The 15,259-nt window shown below is 33.8% G+C and overlaps 4 protein-coding genes across 4 annotated transcripts; all 4 read right to left on the bottom strand.

Moving 5' to 3' along the window:
• Positions 1-2,116: 2,116 nt before the first annotated feature.
• Positions 2,117-3,112, bottom strand: LOC114152521 (olfactory receptor 1-like). The gene has a single exon (XM_028030430.1). The coding sequence runs from the start codon at positions 3,110-3,112 to the stop codon at positions 2,117-2,119; it is 996 nt and encodes a 331-aa protein (XP_027886231.1).
• A 1,558-nt stretch (positions 3,113-4,670) lies between these two features.
• On the bottom strand, positions 4,671-7,084 carry LOC114152527 (olfactory receptor 51F2-like; the record flags this gene model as incomplete). Its single annotated transcript, XM_028030436.1, has 3 exons — positions 7,074-7,084; positions 5,762-6,713; positions 4,671-4,700 (listed from the first exon to the last, which is right to left on the bottom strand). Coding segments are annotated over exons 1-3 (993 nt in total), but the record flags the coding sequence as incomplete, so codon positions are not given.
• A 1,838-nt stretch (positions 7,085-8,922) lies between these two features.
• LOC114152526 (olfactory receptor 51F2-like) lies at positions 8,923-10,139 on the bottom strand. Its single transcript, XM_028030435.1, has 2 exons — positions 10,129-10,139; positions 8,923-9,895 (listed from the first exon to the last, which is right to left on the bottom strand). The coding sequence occupies exons 1-2, from the start codon at positions 10,137-10,139 to the stop codon at positions 8,923-8,925; spliced, it is 984 nt and encodes a 327-aa protein (XP_027886236.1).
• Positions 10,140-11,087: 948 nt separating this feature from the next.
• On the bottom strand, positions 11,088-12,453 carry LOC114153271 (olfactory receptor 146-like). Its single transcript, XM_028031673.1, has 2 exons — positions 11,525-12,453; positions 11,088-11,136 (listed from the first exon to the last, which is right to left on the bottom strand). Exons 1-2 carry the CDS (start codon positions 12,451-12,453, stop codon positions 11,088-11,090), a joined length of 978 nt encoding a protein of 325 aa, XP_027887474.1.
• Positions 12,454-15,259: the final 2,806 nt, after the last annotated feature.

The raw sequence follows: 15,259 nt of genomic DNA, 5'->3' as shown, positions 1-15,259 counted from the left end.
GATAGTGGAACGCAACACGAACAGTTCATGATTTAAGCTGATCATTATCCTTATACGTTGTGTTTCAGACAAGATTTGTTCGTAAGTATTGGTTAATTGTAAAAGCAATAATTGTATCTTTGTTTTATGTAACTGTGGTGTAAATAATTGTACGCTGGAGTCATTTAGGAAAAAGTTTTTTTTTAAATTATTTTTAGCTAGCAGCAAGAATAGCTAAGTTGCTATGTTCGTTGGCTAATACTCAGTCTTGTATGTTTCAGTTTACGATGGCCAAAGTGATGCCAGTGGTCAGAGGCCGCTCTTCAATAAACAAGTAGAAAAGAAATTAGTTTGGTTATTGGAGCATCGTTGTCTGGATGTCTAGCTGCTGAAAACTGGAAATCTCAGGGCGAGGACAGCACAGTGGCACTTTGCGCTCTAACATATAAACGATCTACTGTATTGGCTTTAAAAGTTTTATTGTGAGGAATTTGTGAATTTGTTGTTATTTTAATGTATTTTGTATCTGAACAAAATTATTTGTGTTTGCAGAGAAAACCTGTCACATTTAATATCTTTATCTTCTCATATCCTTCATAAAGAAATGAAGATTTGACTATAGCGATGTGACCAACTCTTTTTTGGTATTTTAAACTTTTCTTTTTGTTATTTAATGCTTTTTAACACTAAGTTAAACAGCATAAAACTAAACCAGAGAAAAAAAATAAAAACTTCAGGATTCAAATTTCGATTTTATATCATAATATTTTATATGCTTAAACCACTAAACAATAATTAGTGGCTTGATTTTTTCTTTTAAGTGCAAGACTTAATCTGTAACACTAGATGTCCTCAGTTACTAGTTTTGTTCTCATGTTGTATTTGCACCACCTGCTTCCTGCAATCAATTTCGTTACGTAAACTCTCTGCTGTTATGCCAATATTATGATTATTATAATATGATTTTTTTCTTATTGTGATGATGTGGGAGCGGTGTTTTCCAATGGCATCATGTCTCTCAACACCCACGAAACTAAAGGCTGATACAAAATAGTGTGACCAGGTCTGATGTTCGGAGAAAAACCAGTTTAAACCAGTTGTTTTACAGAGCTAATAATATATTTAAGTTTGGAGAGTTCTCATTGTGTCTAATGATCATGACATGGGTGCCGCAATGCGTCACAGTGACAGTCTAATGGTTTATAATATGAGGTGGCTGAAAGTTCATTACTCTTCCACGGATATTAAACACTACTGAAAAAATAATTATTATTGTATTGTACAAACAGAGCACAATGCAATTAAACCCAGGGAAGTTATTAGTATTTCTTTCATTACGAGATACTACTTTAAATTAATGTAGAGAATCAATTCAGTCTCATAATCTAAAAATCCATTTCAAGGATGAATTCCTCACTTCTCTAGGAAGCTATTTTTACTCTATTGGTTAATGGTCTGTATTTGTTTGACACTTTATTTAGTGCAGAGGACTCCAAAGTGTTAACACTACATTCAGTCATTCATAAACACATTCACACACTGATAGTGGTGCTAAGCTACACTGTAAAGAAACATAAGACTAACTCAATTTTACTTATGTGAAGTGTGATTTCTGCAGTAGGTACATGAAAATGGAATGCTCTTTAACTTTAAAAGACAAGCAAACCTTTTGGTGAGAATTAGCAACTTTATTTTTTATAATTCAGCCTTGAACTCTAGATGACCTCAGTTACATGTTTCTATCACCATTTTACATTTTACCTACATGCTTTCTGCAATGAAACTTTCTACATTGACTCGTCTCAAAAGAATGTGTTGATCTGTACATTCTGGACAGATCAACAGAGGGACAACATTCACAAACAACCAACTGTAAATATATCTACTAATCACTTCAATTTAGAATCTCAGGTATATCTGAAGTCATTACTACGCTACATAAAAACACCACTGCACGTAAAATATCTTGTATTAAAAAATAAACATGTATCTGAAATAAACCATAGTAACAAAAACACATGTTTACTTAAGATAACTTTTGTACACATACCACCTTATTATCAGCATTACAAAATCAACAGAGCAACATAACATAACATGATGTAATATTAATTTGTTAAAGTTATGCCTTAAAGCACTAAGAAGTTCGAGTTTGCAATTGTGAGACAAGTTTGTTTATCTTTTTTCTTTTGCAAAGCCTCTTAAAAGCATTTATCACTTCTTTTGTCTTTAAAGCGTATATGATCGGATTTAGCAGAGAGGGAACTGTGTGTGATAAACTAGAATTTAATATCCTCATATTAGGATCAATGCCGTTAGTTTTCACTGTTAAATTTGTGCCCAGATATGGTATAAAAAAAAGGGCCACCAGAATCAGATGAGAAGTACAAGTTCCCATTGCTTTAAGTCGTTTTTCTCTGGATGCAGTTCTGCTCAGTGCTATAGAAATGCAAATGTACGTAGCTCCTATCGGTACAAGAGGAATCCAAATGACTATAGCAAAAGTGAAATTAGCCATTATGTAGTTTATGTATGTATTATTACATGCCAAACGATATGTTGGTCCATAATCACAGAAAAAACTTTGTATTACCACAGATGCACAGAAGGACAGGCGCTCAAGAAGTCCAACCAAGGCTCCAATGACCATGACTAGAGATGTCCATGAACACAACAGAATAGTAACTATTGATTTCCTTGTTACAATAATGTTATATCTCAATGGAAAGCAAATTGCTACAAATCTGTCATAGGCCATTATGACTAGAGTCCATGATTGCATACTTCCAAAGAATAAAACAAAGAACATGTAACTTAAGCAGGCCTCATAAGCAATGTACCTCCTGTTAAACAAAAACGTGTCCAAGAGCTTTGGGATGAGAGCAGTGCTCCCACACAAATCTGTCAGAGCCAGGTTGAACACTATTATGTATCTGGGAGTGTGGAGAGTCTTCACCAGGTAAATAACAGAGAGGAGGAAACCATTGCTAAGCACAGTCATGATGTACACAAAGCACAAGAAGACATAGTAATACTTAACATGAGGGATGTTGTAAAACCCACCGAGATAAAAATGTAGAGGACGAACAAATGTGGAGTTAAACATGGTAGTATTTTCACCCTCTCTGTTCATATTTATAGCAGGATATACTCACAAAACAAACATCATAACGAGAGAGACAAAGACTGTTGAAAGCACCTGTAGTTTTCTTAACACACTGGAGAATCACAAGTGTGTGCAGCTCTCTGAGCTGTTCCATGCTATGTTTTCACTTATATAGCTCATCGTTACTGCACGCTCTCAAGTATTGCTCAATGAACATCCGATGGTGTGATTAACGATATGACGCAACGCAACATTACTGTTACCAGAGCATAAAATTATATCTATGAAAAGGAGCATTTACTTAACATCTTGGAAATTACATTTATTGTTAGTATTATTTTTGTTGTATATATGCATCATGTTTTCATCTGTGTCCATAAATGAAGTAATTGAAAAAAATATTAAAAGGTAGAGAAACAAATGTAACTTTCTTTAAACCTCTTCTCATGAATTCTCCATAACTTTTGACCCTAGATTTAAAAGATGATATATAACCCAGGTATATCTGATAAAATGTTTGAGATGGATGGCCAACAATTCTAAACATGTTCCAAAAGAGCTTAATTAAACTGCACCTAGATAATATTGAGCAGGTAACAATTAATACATGTTGTCACTAGTAGGCTTCAAGGCTGTGTGTGATTTACATCTGATATGAGATCATATTAATAAATGTTCAATGTGTTGTGATCAATACACAAATAATTTAAAGGTTTTCTTGTCCTTTCTTAAAGTTATAGCAAACACAGACCCAGAAAGACAAGTAGGCATCCAACTATAGGAAGAAAAAAAATCATTATTTTCATCTCAACAATAAAGATTTATTTAAAAAATGGCTCCTGGCTTTTTAAATAACGCGTATAGTTTGATAAAGACAAAAGTTTTTTTTTGTGGTTTAACCTTCAGGTTTTGTACTGGTCACTTTAGTGTTTAGTGGTATTGTACACTTATTGAGTATTAGTTCATGTGCTGTTGGAGACAAATGTTAAAATGACACTGCTGATGTGTATAATGGTGCAGATCATGTAAAATGTCAGCTGGTGGATTCATTGACCCCAAAACACATAAATTGCAATTTGAACCATTTCAAGTTGCAGCTGATTTAGGAGGAAGTAACAGAAATTTATATGGGATCTGATCAAAACTTGGATCGAAACTTGACCAGTTTCACCTTAGGAGATGGGCAGGCTGCAATCGAGTTGGTAACTATCAGTCAGTTAGAAAATATCTTGTGGTTTGGAGAGTGTAGAGGTGTGTTCCTCTTAGAAATAGTATCACAATTTTGGTGTAGCATAGCCAAAGTACTGATTTAAATCTGCTACAGAATCTGTGATCGGACCAAAGATTAGGGTGATGGAAATATGACCAACCAGTAGGGGGGAATTTTTCTGCTAGATTCTGCAAAACCTGTATTCAATTCTTCTGCTCTCATTCAAATATTCACTGTGCTTTCTCCAAACTTTCTCCTGGCGCTCAAAACTGGTCTCTGCTCAGATCAAATCTCCACTTGCAAACCTCTCTGCTGGCTTGGAACAAAAACTTACTGTTGCCTGGCAACCTCTCAGCCAATAGAATGAAAGTTATGCTGGGTGCGTTTGTTTCCGTCTAGTGTACAGGTGTCAAACTCCAGTCCTCAAGGGCCGCTGTCCTGCTGGTTTTAGATGTGAAACGGGTACAAAACACTGGAATGAAATGGCTTAATGACCTCCTCCTTGTGTAGATCAGTTCTCCAGAGCCTTAATGACCTAATTATCTATTCAGGTGTGGTGCAGCAGAGGCACATCTAAAAGTTGCAGGACAGCGGCCCTTGAGGACTGGAGTTTGACACACTTGTTTAAAGTGGGCGTGCTTGTGCCATTCCACTGTGATTTTCCACTGAAAATATGTGCTCTCGAATTATGGCAGAAATATTCCCCCATAAACCAACCTCAGACACTTAATCACCCAATATAAAATATTAAAATGCTATGGAAAACAATTGCTGATCAATAATTATATAAACAATTTCAGTACCGCATGTTAAAGATTCACCATTGGTTGCTGAGATAAAAAAAATATATTTTTGGCACTTTTTATTGAATGTTCTTTTTTTATTATCAGGAACAAATGTCTTAATTGAATAAAAAAAATAATCCATATCTATCTGGGATTTAATTTATTTTAGAATTATCTGAGGTAAAATGCAAAAAAATAAGTGGTTACTTGGCTGTGGTTACTTCTTACAGAAAGAACTTTCTGCTAAATGTTTTTCTAAATTATTTTGTATTTGCAATTATTTTGCTAATTAACTATATTGTATTGGTTGCTTAGTTTCTAAAGTATATTATGTTAAATATTGCTTACATAAGTTACACAGTAACCAGATTTAGTCTTTCTTTAGTCTGGGTGCATAACCATACTTTCCCTCATTAACATGCACAAAATATATCTTCATATGCAAGACAAAAATAACTTCTCTCATAATTTAATCACATAAATATGTTTATTAATTTATTGACACTATTTTAAAGATGACTAATTCCAAAAAGTTGGAATACAGAATCATCACAACACATTCACAGTCCTGACTCACAATCAGTTACCAGCAGCAGTTTATAATCACTGAGCAAAATTTCAACTTAGGAAAGGTTAGTTACAAACAACTGATATTTAAAGTAATCATTTTGCATTGATGTTCCTCATTTTAGCTCTTCTGCAAAGTTTCTTAATGGCATTCCTCACTTCTTCTGTCTTCAAAGAGTAGATAATAGGATTGAGCAGCGAGGGAACTGTGAATGTCAAAGTTGAATTTATTATTCTTGCATTTGGATGAATGTAGGAAGTCAGTACAGCTACATTGGTGCCCACAAATGGAAGAAAAAATATGGCAACAAGAATCAGGTGAGAAGTACATGTTTCTAAAGCTCTGAGTCTTTCCTCTCTTGAAATAGTCCTGGACAAAGCGATGGCAATGCAAACATAAGAGCTAAATATCAGAATGAGGGGAATGCACATCACCACAATAAGAGCAATAGTAGCCAATATGTAACTGTAAGATTTATCATTACAGGCCAGCTGATATATTGGTCCATGATCACAGAAGAAGCTTTTAATCTCTATAGATGAACAGAACGAGAGGCGATTAATAAAACCAGCCGAAGTTGCCGTGATGCCAACCATAAACATCCAACAACACAGCAGGATTACAACAACAGATTTTGTAGTTATAATGCTGTGATACCTTAATGGGAAGCAAATTGCTATTAATCTGTCATATGCCATTGTGACAAGCGTCCATGACTGTAGACTGGTGAATAATAAAACAAAGAACATGTAAGCTAAGCAGGCTTCATAAACAATGTATCTTCTGTTAAACAAAAATGTGTCCAAGAGTTTTGGGATGAGAGCAGTGCTCCCACATAGATCTGTGAAAGCCAAGTTGAAAACTATTATATATTTAGGACTATGTAGAGTCTTCACCTTGTAGATAACAGAGAGAAGGAAACCATTGCCAAGGACAGTCATGATGTACACAAAGCACAAGAATACATAGTAATATTTAACATGAGGGATGTTGTAAAACCCACCAAGATAAAACTCTGCAGGTCGAACAAATGTGGAGTTAAATATGGAGGCAGGCAGAGTCTCTCTATACATCACTATTACACATTTACCAGGCTCAAAAACATAATCAAGAACGACAGAGTAGCTTGAAAGAAGTTGCTGTCACCCAGCACACCAGAGAATAGGATGAGTGTGCTGCTCTCTGGTCTGTTGCAGGGTTACCTTTCCTTTTATATCTTTTCTCCTGTGATTATCATACATCTGTGTGACTCACTGGTTTCTGTCACTCATAAAAAGCTCCTTACTGTTACCATAATACTAAATATCATCTGCAAAAATAACGTTCATATTGGACAAATAAGACATAATTACCCATAATCCATTAAAGAAAACTTAACTTGTGCATGTTTTTGACTTATCAGGTTTTTGCATCTGCGTCCTTCACACTGAAGTCATTGAAAGAAAGTTTTAAAAACTAGAGAAGTGACAAGTCTCTCTAGTCCCTTTTGCTTTTGCTCAAGTTACTGTTACTAGTTACTGATAATACAAAGGCTGAAGGCCTCACAGTATTGTCACATCTAATACATTTATAATCACTTTTCATTTTATTACAAGCAAAGCAATCAACATTCAATCTTTATTTAATCAACACATGAATCAATACATTAATCACAGGATTGGTTATTATTTCTGTTTGTTGCCTTTAAATCACTTGGGCCTATTTCACTTCTGTAAAAAGGAATCCATGTTTATTTCACAAAATACTTGATTTTTAATCACCAATCAGAAAGTCAATATTTCTTTTCAATTATCAGCGTGATAATTCATGCAAATTCTACATGAAACTGGAAGGTTTCATGGCATACTGGGAAAGATCTCAGTATGCCAGTTTGCACAATAGGATGAAAAGTTAAATTATACTTTCTTCAAACTCTCTCTAGAGTCCACAGTGAGGTATACTTTCTTTTCTTTTCTTCTCTGTTCCTTTCTTTTGTTTTCTTTTCTTTTCCTTTCCTTAACCAGATAAAACCCTGTTGAGAACTAGGTGTCATTTGTAAGAAGGTCCTGGGCAAAAGTCATCAACATAACTTAACATTCTTTTAGGAGACAATGATTTTCCAGTAGATTTAGTTGAGAATCTTTAGTCAAGCTGCATTTAGGCAATTTCTCAATCTCTGGTTCTTTGTATTTCGTTCATTTTGGGTTGTTCAAACATTTCTGTTGTTTATCCTTTTTGGTTGTTGTGGTCTGGACTTTGCATAGAGATTTAGATTAGGCATGATGTGTATGATAGATGTATTGAGTATGATGATGTATGATAAAATGCTGTGAATGACATAAGGAAAATTTCCAAAATGCAAATTTGGTAAATATCACGATATGAACAGTATTATGAGCAGTATTACAGAGGCTTAAATTCATTTTTGAGGCTTTTCTGTGTTTGCCAATAGCCATACATTGAGGATGATGCTGTGATTGGTTATGACGATGAGAACTGTCCATATGTGTTGTTGCATAAAGTTGACCAGTACTCCAAAAGATATTTTCTCCAACCTCAATCTAACCATCGCTTTGGATATTGTTTCAATCAATGAAGTCAAAAGCTTCTTCCGTACAATCAAGATGGCGACAGACGGCCTGGATCTAGGAGCTGGAATCTATCTATTGTTACTGCGTATAGTGATATTGACATAAGAATGATTTTGTTATTAATTGTTTAACCCTAGTTTAGATTCTTATGCCATGTTTACACACAATCACTATCTGTTAACTGCTGTTATTTTCAGGAGTTGATTGAGGAAAAAAAACTTTCCTCCATTTGCAAAGATACCTTTAATTTGCTGTGTATTGTAAAAAAAAAAAAAAAAGATGTCCTTAATTTACAGTACACTACCGAAAGCTGTTTTTACAATAAAATCCGTAATTTCATAGTAAAATTCTGTGGTTACAGGAATTTTACCCTATTTATACAGTTGCTGGTATCATACAGTAAATTAGAGATGTTTATTTGACAGTGTAGTTGTTGTTCCACATAAGTCACATGCCTATTGATTGGTGTGAATTCAGTTCAACAGCTTTTGAGTGTAAGGTATGATTAGAAAAGTCTTGTATAAATTCAGTCACTTATCAATTACTCAAGAGAATAACAACACATTCACAGCTATTATATAAAAAATAAGAAATACACATAGTACCAAACAGAAGGTAGTTTTGCTTGTCATTCAAAAAACATCAATTAATAGCATCATATAGAATTATAAAAGAATCACTGCAGACAATAAGTAATGTCACAGTCATAATTTAATGGCTGTTGTGTTCATTTTACCTCTTCTGCAAAGTTTCTTAATGGCATTCCTCACTTCTTCTGTCTTCAAAGAGTAAATAAAAGGATTGAGCAGCGAGGGAACTGTGAATGTCAAAGTTGAATTTATTATTCTTGCATTTGGATGAATGTAGGAAGTCAGTACAGTTACATTGGTGCCCACAAATGGAAGAAAAAATATGGCAACAAGAATCAGATGAGAAGTACATGTTTCTAAAGCTCTGAGTCTTTCCTCTCTTGAAATAGTCCTGGACAAAGCGATGGCAATGCAAACATAAGAGCTAAATATCAGAATGAGGGGAATGCACATCACCACAATAAGAGCAATAGTAGCCAATGTGTAACTGTAAGATTTATCATTACAGGCCAGCTGATATATTGGTCCATGATCACAGAAGAAGCTTTTAATCTCTATAGATGAACAGAACGAGAGGCGATTAATAAAACCAGCCAAAGTTGCCGTGATGCCAACCATAAACATCCAACAACACAGCAGGATTACAACAACAGATTTTGTAGTTATAATGCTGTGATACCTTAATGGGAAGCAAATTGCTATTAATCTGTCATATGCCATTGTGACAAGCGTCCATGACTGTAGACTGGTGAATAATAAAACAAAGAACATGTAAGCTAAGCAGGCTTCATAAACAATGTATCTTTTGTTAAATAAAATTGTGTCCAAGAGTTTTGGGATGAGAGCAGTGCTCCCACATAGATCTGTGAAAGCCAAGTTGAAAACTATTATATATTTAGGACTATGTAGAGTCTTCACCTTGTAGATAACAGAGAGAAGGAAACCATTGCCAAGGACAGTCATGATGTACACAAAGCACAAGAATACATAGTAATATTTAACATGAGGGATGTTGTAAAACCCACCAAGATAAAACTCTGCAGGTCGAACAAATGTGGAGTTAAATATAGAGGTAGGCAGAGTCTCTCTATACATCATCAATTCTATCAAAATTGATAGGATATGAAAAGATGAAATCACAAAACAGACAACTTCATAAAAACTGTCGCAGCTGCATAACACAAGGTGTTGTAACCTAATTCACACCGCAGGACGGCAGCTGTACACCCCTCTCCAGTGAACTGCTTTGCAGTAGTGACTTCATTTATGCATCCCTCCTCCTTTTATTTACATGCTGTCATGTTATCTAATGGTTTATACAGTGATGACATCAAGCAACAAAAACTGTTTATCACTTTTGCCATAATACTGAATTATCAGTTGCTCAACAAAATGTTCTGAATATTAATTAAATTAAATTCACTTTATTTATATAATGCAATTTCTCAATAAATGTAGTCTAGAGGTACTTTTTCAAAAAATATATTTTTATTCAGTCACAGAATAAAAAGACAGACAGATGGATCTCTGCTCTAGCTAAAAATTCTTCCTACACTATTAATCAGACAATAACTTAATTTCCATCTAAATTCTGAGGTTGACTCAAACTGCAGTTTCTCTTCTCAATATAGGTGAGTTTACCTAGAAAGATCATGCTTCTTTGAGCAAATTATATCTGACTTGGCTTTTCTATGTGTTTTAATGTTTGATTTTATAATGTAAAATGCAAACAATCTGGAAGAAATAGCACAATCTACATTTCTTATCAATTATCCTAAGATGGATGGGAAACATTTTATCAGTTTCAAGCTCAATGTTTAGTTGAGAACAAAACTAATTTTCATGTCAAGATCACGAATGTCCTCAAAGGCCCAGTTTCGGCAGGGTGTTTTGATACAACTACCCATTTACAAACTGATAAAATATTAATCAATAACTTAAATTAGAACTTCTGAAGTCTAAGTCATTGGAAACCCCTGGGCCTCAAACTCTTTCTCGCCTAGAATCCTACGTTTTGGTCTTGTTCAAAATGTCTCTTTAGACAAAAGACATAAATTTTACTCTCTGAAGTAAACTAATAAACCTGCATGGTTTTGTACAACACAGGAACTTGAAGAGAAGCTGTGAAAAAAGAGCCAAAGCCAGGATTCAAACCCAGAACCTTCTCTATGAGGTTACCATGACAACAAGAGCCACCATGAAGCCCACATTAAAACAACCAAATTTATCAAATGCAACGGATGCCATGTTTGTTGTTGGAAATAAAAGTCAATCATAACTTAACAAGAAATGCTTATGTCTTTATTGTTTGAACACATTCTGCCTAGTGTAGAAAAACACGCAATCAATATAATACAAGTCATATGACTAGTAACACAACAATCCACATTTGATTAAATTATAATTTTGCTATTCTACTGTATCTCTTTATAAGATAAATAGGTCACCAGGTTAGTGGAAACGTATTTCTTTTACAACATTTATAGTTTTCTTGATCATTTCTAAAAAGGAAAAAATGAAGTAGGTTAGTAGGAAAATATGACACAATTGTTGAAATTAAACAATTAAAAACGACCATAGTTTAAAATAGCAATTTTAAGCAAACTTATTGAGAAACATTTTTAAACACAGAAGAGTACTATGTTTTTTTGTACAGTCAAGTCACATTGTTGTGGAATTTTTACTTCTTATTTTTGATTTAAAAAATATTTTGAATAACTTTTTCATTGACACTTTGATTTCATGCGTCTGCAGAACGTAAATGATTGGGTTCAACATTGGTGGCAGCACAGAGGTCAAAGACAAGTTTATGATTCTGTTGTTTGGATGTATTTTTTCCATCAATGTAAATGTGATTAACAGGGGGGTAAAGTAGATAACCACTAATGAAAGATGAGCAATACAGGTCTTTAAGGCTTTGATTCCTGGTTGAAATGTTGCCACTTTTACTAAAGTATAACTAATATAGAGGTAACTTAAAAGGATAAAAACAAGCGGCAGCCAAAAAATAAGAACAGGATAAAAAAGTCCAATCACATGATTTGGAAAATTGTCATTGCAAGCGAGGCGGTAGATCTGACCGTGATCGCAGAAATAGCTGTTAATAACCAAAGACTTACAGAATGAAAGTCTTGTCAGGAGGCCGACAGCAATTAAGGCAGCAACTATAGCAAAGATCCAGAAAGAGGTGATCAAAGTCAACATAGATCTGCAGGTTACTTTTACTTGATAGTGAAGAGGAAATATGATGGCAACCAGTCGGTCGTAGGAAAGAGCAACCAGATTAAAAGACTGCATTGAAAGGCAAGAGTAGCAGAAAAAAAGGAACGTCAAGCAATCATTGTAGGGAATTATGTTATGGTTAAACAGAAAGATGTCAATCACCTTTGGTACCAAAGCAGAGCTGCCTAACAGGTCCACAAATGCAAGGTTAAAAACAGCAACATACTTTGGAGTTCTTAGATTGTGATCTAAATATATTATAGCCATTACGGCTGTGTTTCCCACCACAGAAATTATATACAGAAAAAAAAGAAAGATGTAGTAGGACTTCATGTTAGGCAAGCCAATAAATCCATTGATTACAAAATACGCAGGACGCACAAAAGTAATATTTTTTCCAAAAGCAGAGTTGAACAGTTCCATTGTAACACTCCTCCAATGTGCCGGTATCTACTAAACATTCATTAAAGTGTGAAGAATCCTCTTTGGACAGCAGGTCTGCCTTGTGCAGAAGATGAGACGTTAGAGTCGTTATCCCGATCTCGTCTGTCAGGCTTTTAAATGACGAAGTGGAGCCTTTAGAGAGGAGCAGCGATTCACGTCTCTCTTTATGTCTAATTCAGTTTGCCGCTGTCTTTTCCCATGTGTGTCCACGTCAAACCCAGTTCACTCAGTGTAATAATGAAAATCTCTTTATACAAGTTTGTGTGGTACGTATAATATTAGCCTTGTTAAACAAAAACAAGAGTAGTTCTCTGAGTTGTGTTTAAAGAGAGAAATTATACTCATGTACCGGTACATCTTGTTGATTAACCTAAGAAATACTCAAAAACATTATTGTATAAAAAATTAACATACAGTGAAGGCAGTACAAATATGAACATATGTTTTGCCAAGGCCTTACCAAACTCTGGTAAAGTGCCTTGATTCTCACATAAGATTGAAATTAAATATTTTTTTTATCCTGCAGGACATAATATCATAAAAGCTGTGGCTTTGCTGCAAGTCTAGAGTTTGACTACTTTTCCTGTAACTTTAATTTGACAATCTGTGGTTCTATCTGTATGCCTATGAACATCTACAGTATTTCTATGTTTTTTGTGTGATTTTCTTGTGTGTGCAAAACTCTTCACTGAAACTTTTGGATCATTTTCTTGGCTCAGCCATCTTTCTAACTTATTAAAAACATTCATCAGACCAGCTATTTTAGTTGGCTTTTGAGAATTACAGGGAAAGAAAAATGTTTAAATATTAAAATGAATTGCATGCATGAAGTTGTAAGACAATAAATTTAAATTAGACTTTTATTCATTTGTCTGTATAATTGCAACCCAACTTAAGCTGAACAAAATGATTCAGATATAAAAATCTATTTTTAATACTCAAATATGTGCAAGAAACGTACTCCCATACTAAGATATCACATGTACTATCTGTCAAGTAGAAAAAAAATGTCTTTAACTAAAATGTTTGTTCAGACTGGAGCCATTGTTTCCAATGTAGCCTTGCAGTAGGAAGGTCTAATGTTTATTTCCTGGCCTTGGGAAACCTTCTAAACTGAAAAACATGAACATTTCTATTATATAATAAATTGAATTAAAAATATTCCTACAAAGCAAACAATATTTTTATTTATGGTTTCTTTTCTGATCAATTACCTTCGTTGCTTTAATGCTCTGAGTTAGTTATTTATTTAGATATTTTTTTTTATTTGCAATTGAGACATTACAATTTGTTTTCTCTATTTTAACCTTCAAACTGCTTCGTACTTTTGTAATTTTACGCAATATTTTTGTATTTTTAAACATGTGCACATCAGTCTCAAAAATATTTTTTCATTACTGTCTCCGTAGCCTTTATATTATTTGACTTTCAGGTCAGGTGTTTTAAAATAACAGCTTACAAAAATAAACTGTAATTTTGTTAATCAAATTGTCCTTTATTATAAATGATTTTAAATGACATTTACCAATGACTTATTGAACATTTGGAAAATATAACCCTTTACATTAGATGTTCAGAGCAGAAATATGAACACGGGTGAGTTACTTTAATACCATAGAAAAGTTGAAAAATAAAAATTGCAGTGAAGCAATTTTTATATTTTTGAGGAAAGAAAATAAATTCATAATGTACCAATTTAACAGGATGGTTTAAATTTGCAACCTAGGTTTTTAACTTAGGCTTCAATTTTTCTATTCAGCCCCTTTCTCCTAATATAACATAGTATGTCTTTAATCCTCTCTCTCTCTCGTCATATTCTGTTATTACTCAAAAATCCTGTCACTTCAACCAACTGTTAATGAAGAAAAGGCCGATTCACAAGTACTGGAACATTTTTATTGCAGTCTTTTATTGCAGGTTTTTCAGATTGCGACACACTGCTTCAGCAGCTCTGACTGTTTGGTTTTTTACATATTCCTTATATATAGTCTTTGAATTTCAAAGGGGAGTGTTATGTAAAATCAAAATGTTATTCGCTCATCAAAAGCATACATGGAGTGTTGCTTTGATTCATTCATGCATGTTTGAGAAATCCTTGAATTTCCTGTGGCAGCCATCCAGGAGTGCCTTAGCTAGATTTATTGGATTTAATCAAAGTAAATCCAATTAGCAGTGCAATAAAACTGACTTTATGCATTAGGCTTCATAAGTATTTAAGTCTTTTCTGAACTGTAGCTACTGACAGAAAAACTGACACAACCTGACAAAAAAAAAACCACAATACTTGTTTGATACTTTACTTATTTTTCTTCACTCTATGCAGTATTTAATCTATCATCACAGCATAATATATTAGGTCTTTGTTTTTTAATATCAAGACAGATGTAAGAGTCCATGAGTTTTTCTTGTTTTTGGGGGGGGGTTTTGTTTTCTTACACCGTTTACCTCATTTAAACCATCTTAATGTCATCATTTTATATTTAAAATACTCTCACTTTGCTTAGAAAGAAGTTATTTTTTTATTTTCAACCAGCACGATTTTAGTTCTAGTGAAAGTAATTAAGTATCTCTAATCTTCCTAAATATTTATGATAGAATACTGACATACTTAGTAAGAAATTAATAGAATAATATATCTAATATTATGACATAAACTTTAAGATAATAGAGCCATCTGCACAACATGTAACAGAAGATTTTAATGAATATTTTTATTGTTATGACAAGAAGAAAAAGACTTACAATACAAAAACAACAAATGTTTGCATATAATCTGAACCACATC

This window comes from Xiphophorus couchianus, chromosome 11 (genome assembly GCF_001444195.1).
Source record: "Xiphophorus couchianus chromosome 11, X_couchianus-1.0, whole genome shotgun sequence".
NCBI classification, from domain to species: Eukaryota; Metazoa; Chordata; class Actinopteri; order Cyprinodontiformes; family Poeciliidae; genus Xiphophorus; species Xiphophorus couchianus.
The sequence above is the reverse complement of the archived record's forward strand: the minus strand, read 5'-3'. Positions and strand labels throughout refer to the sequence as shown.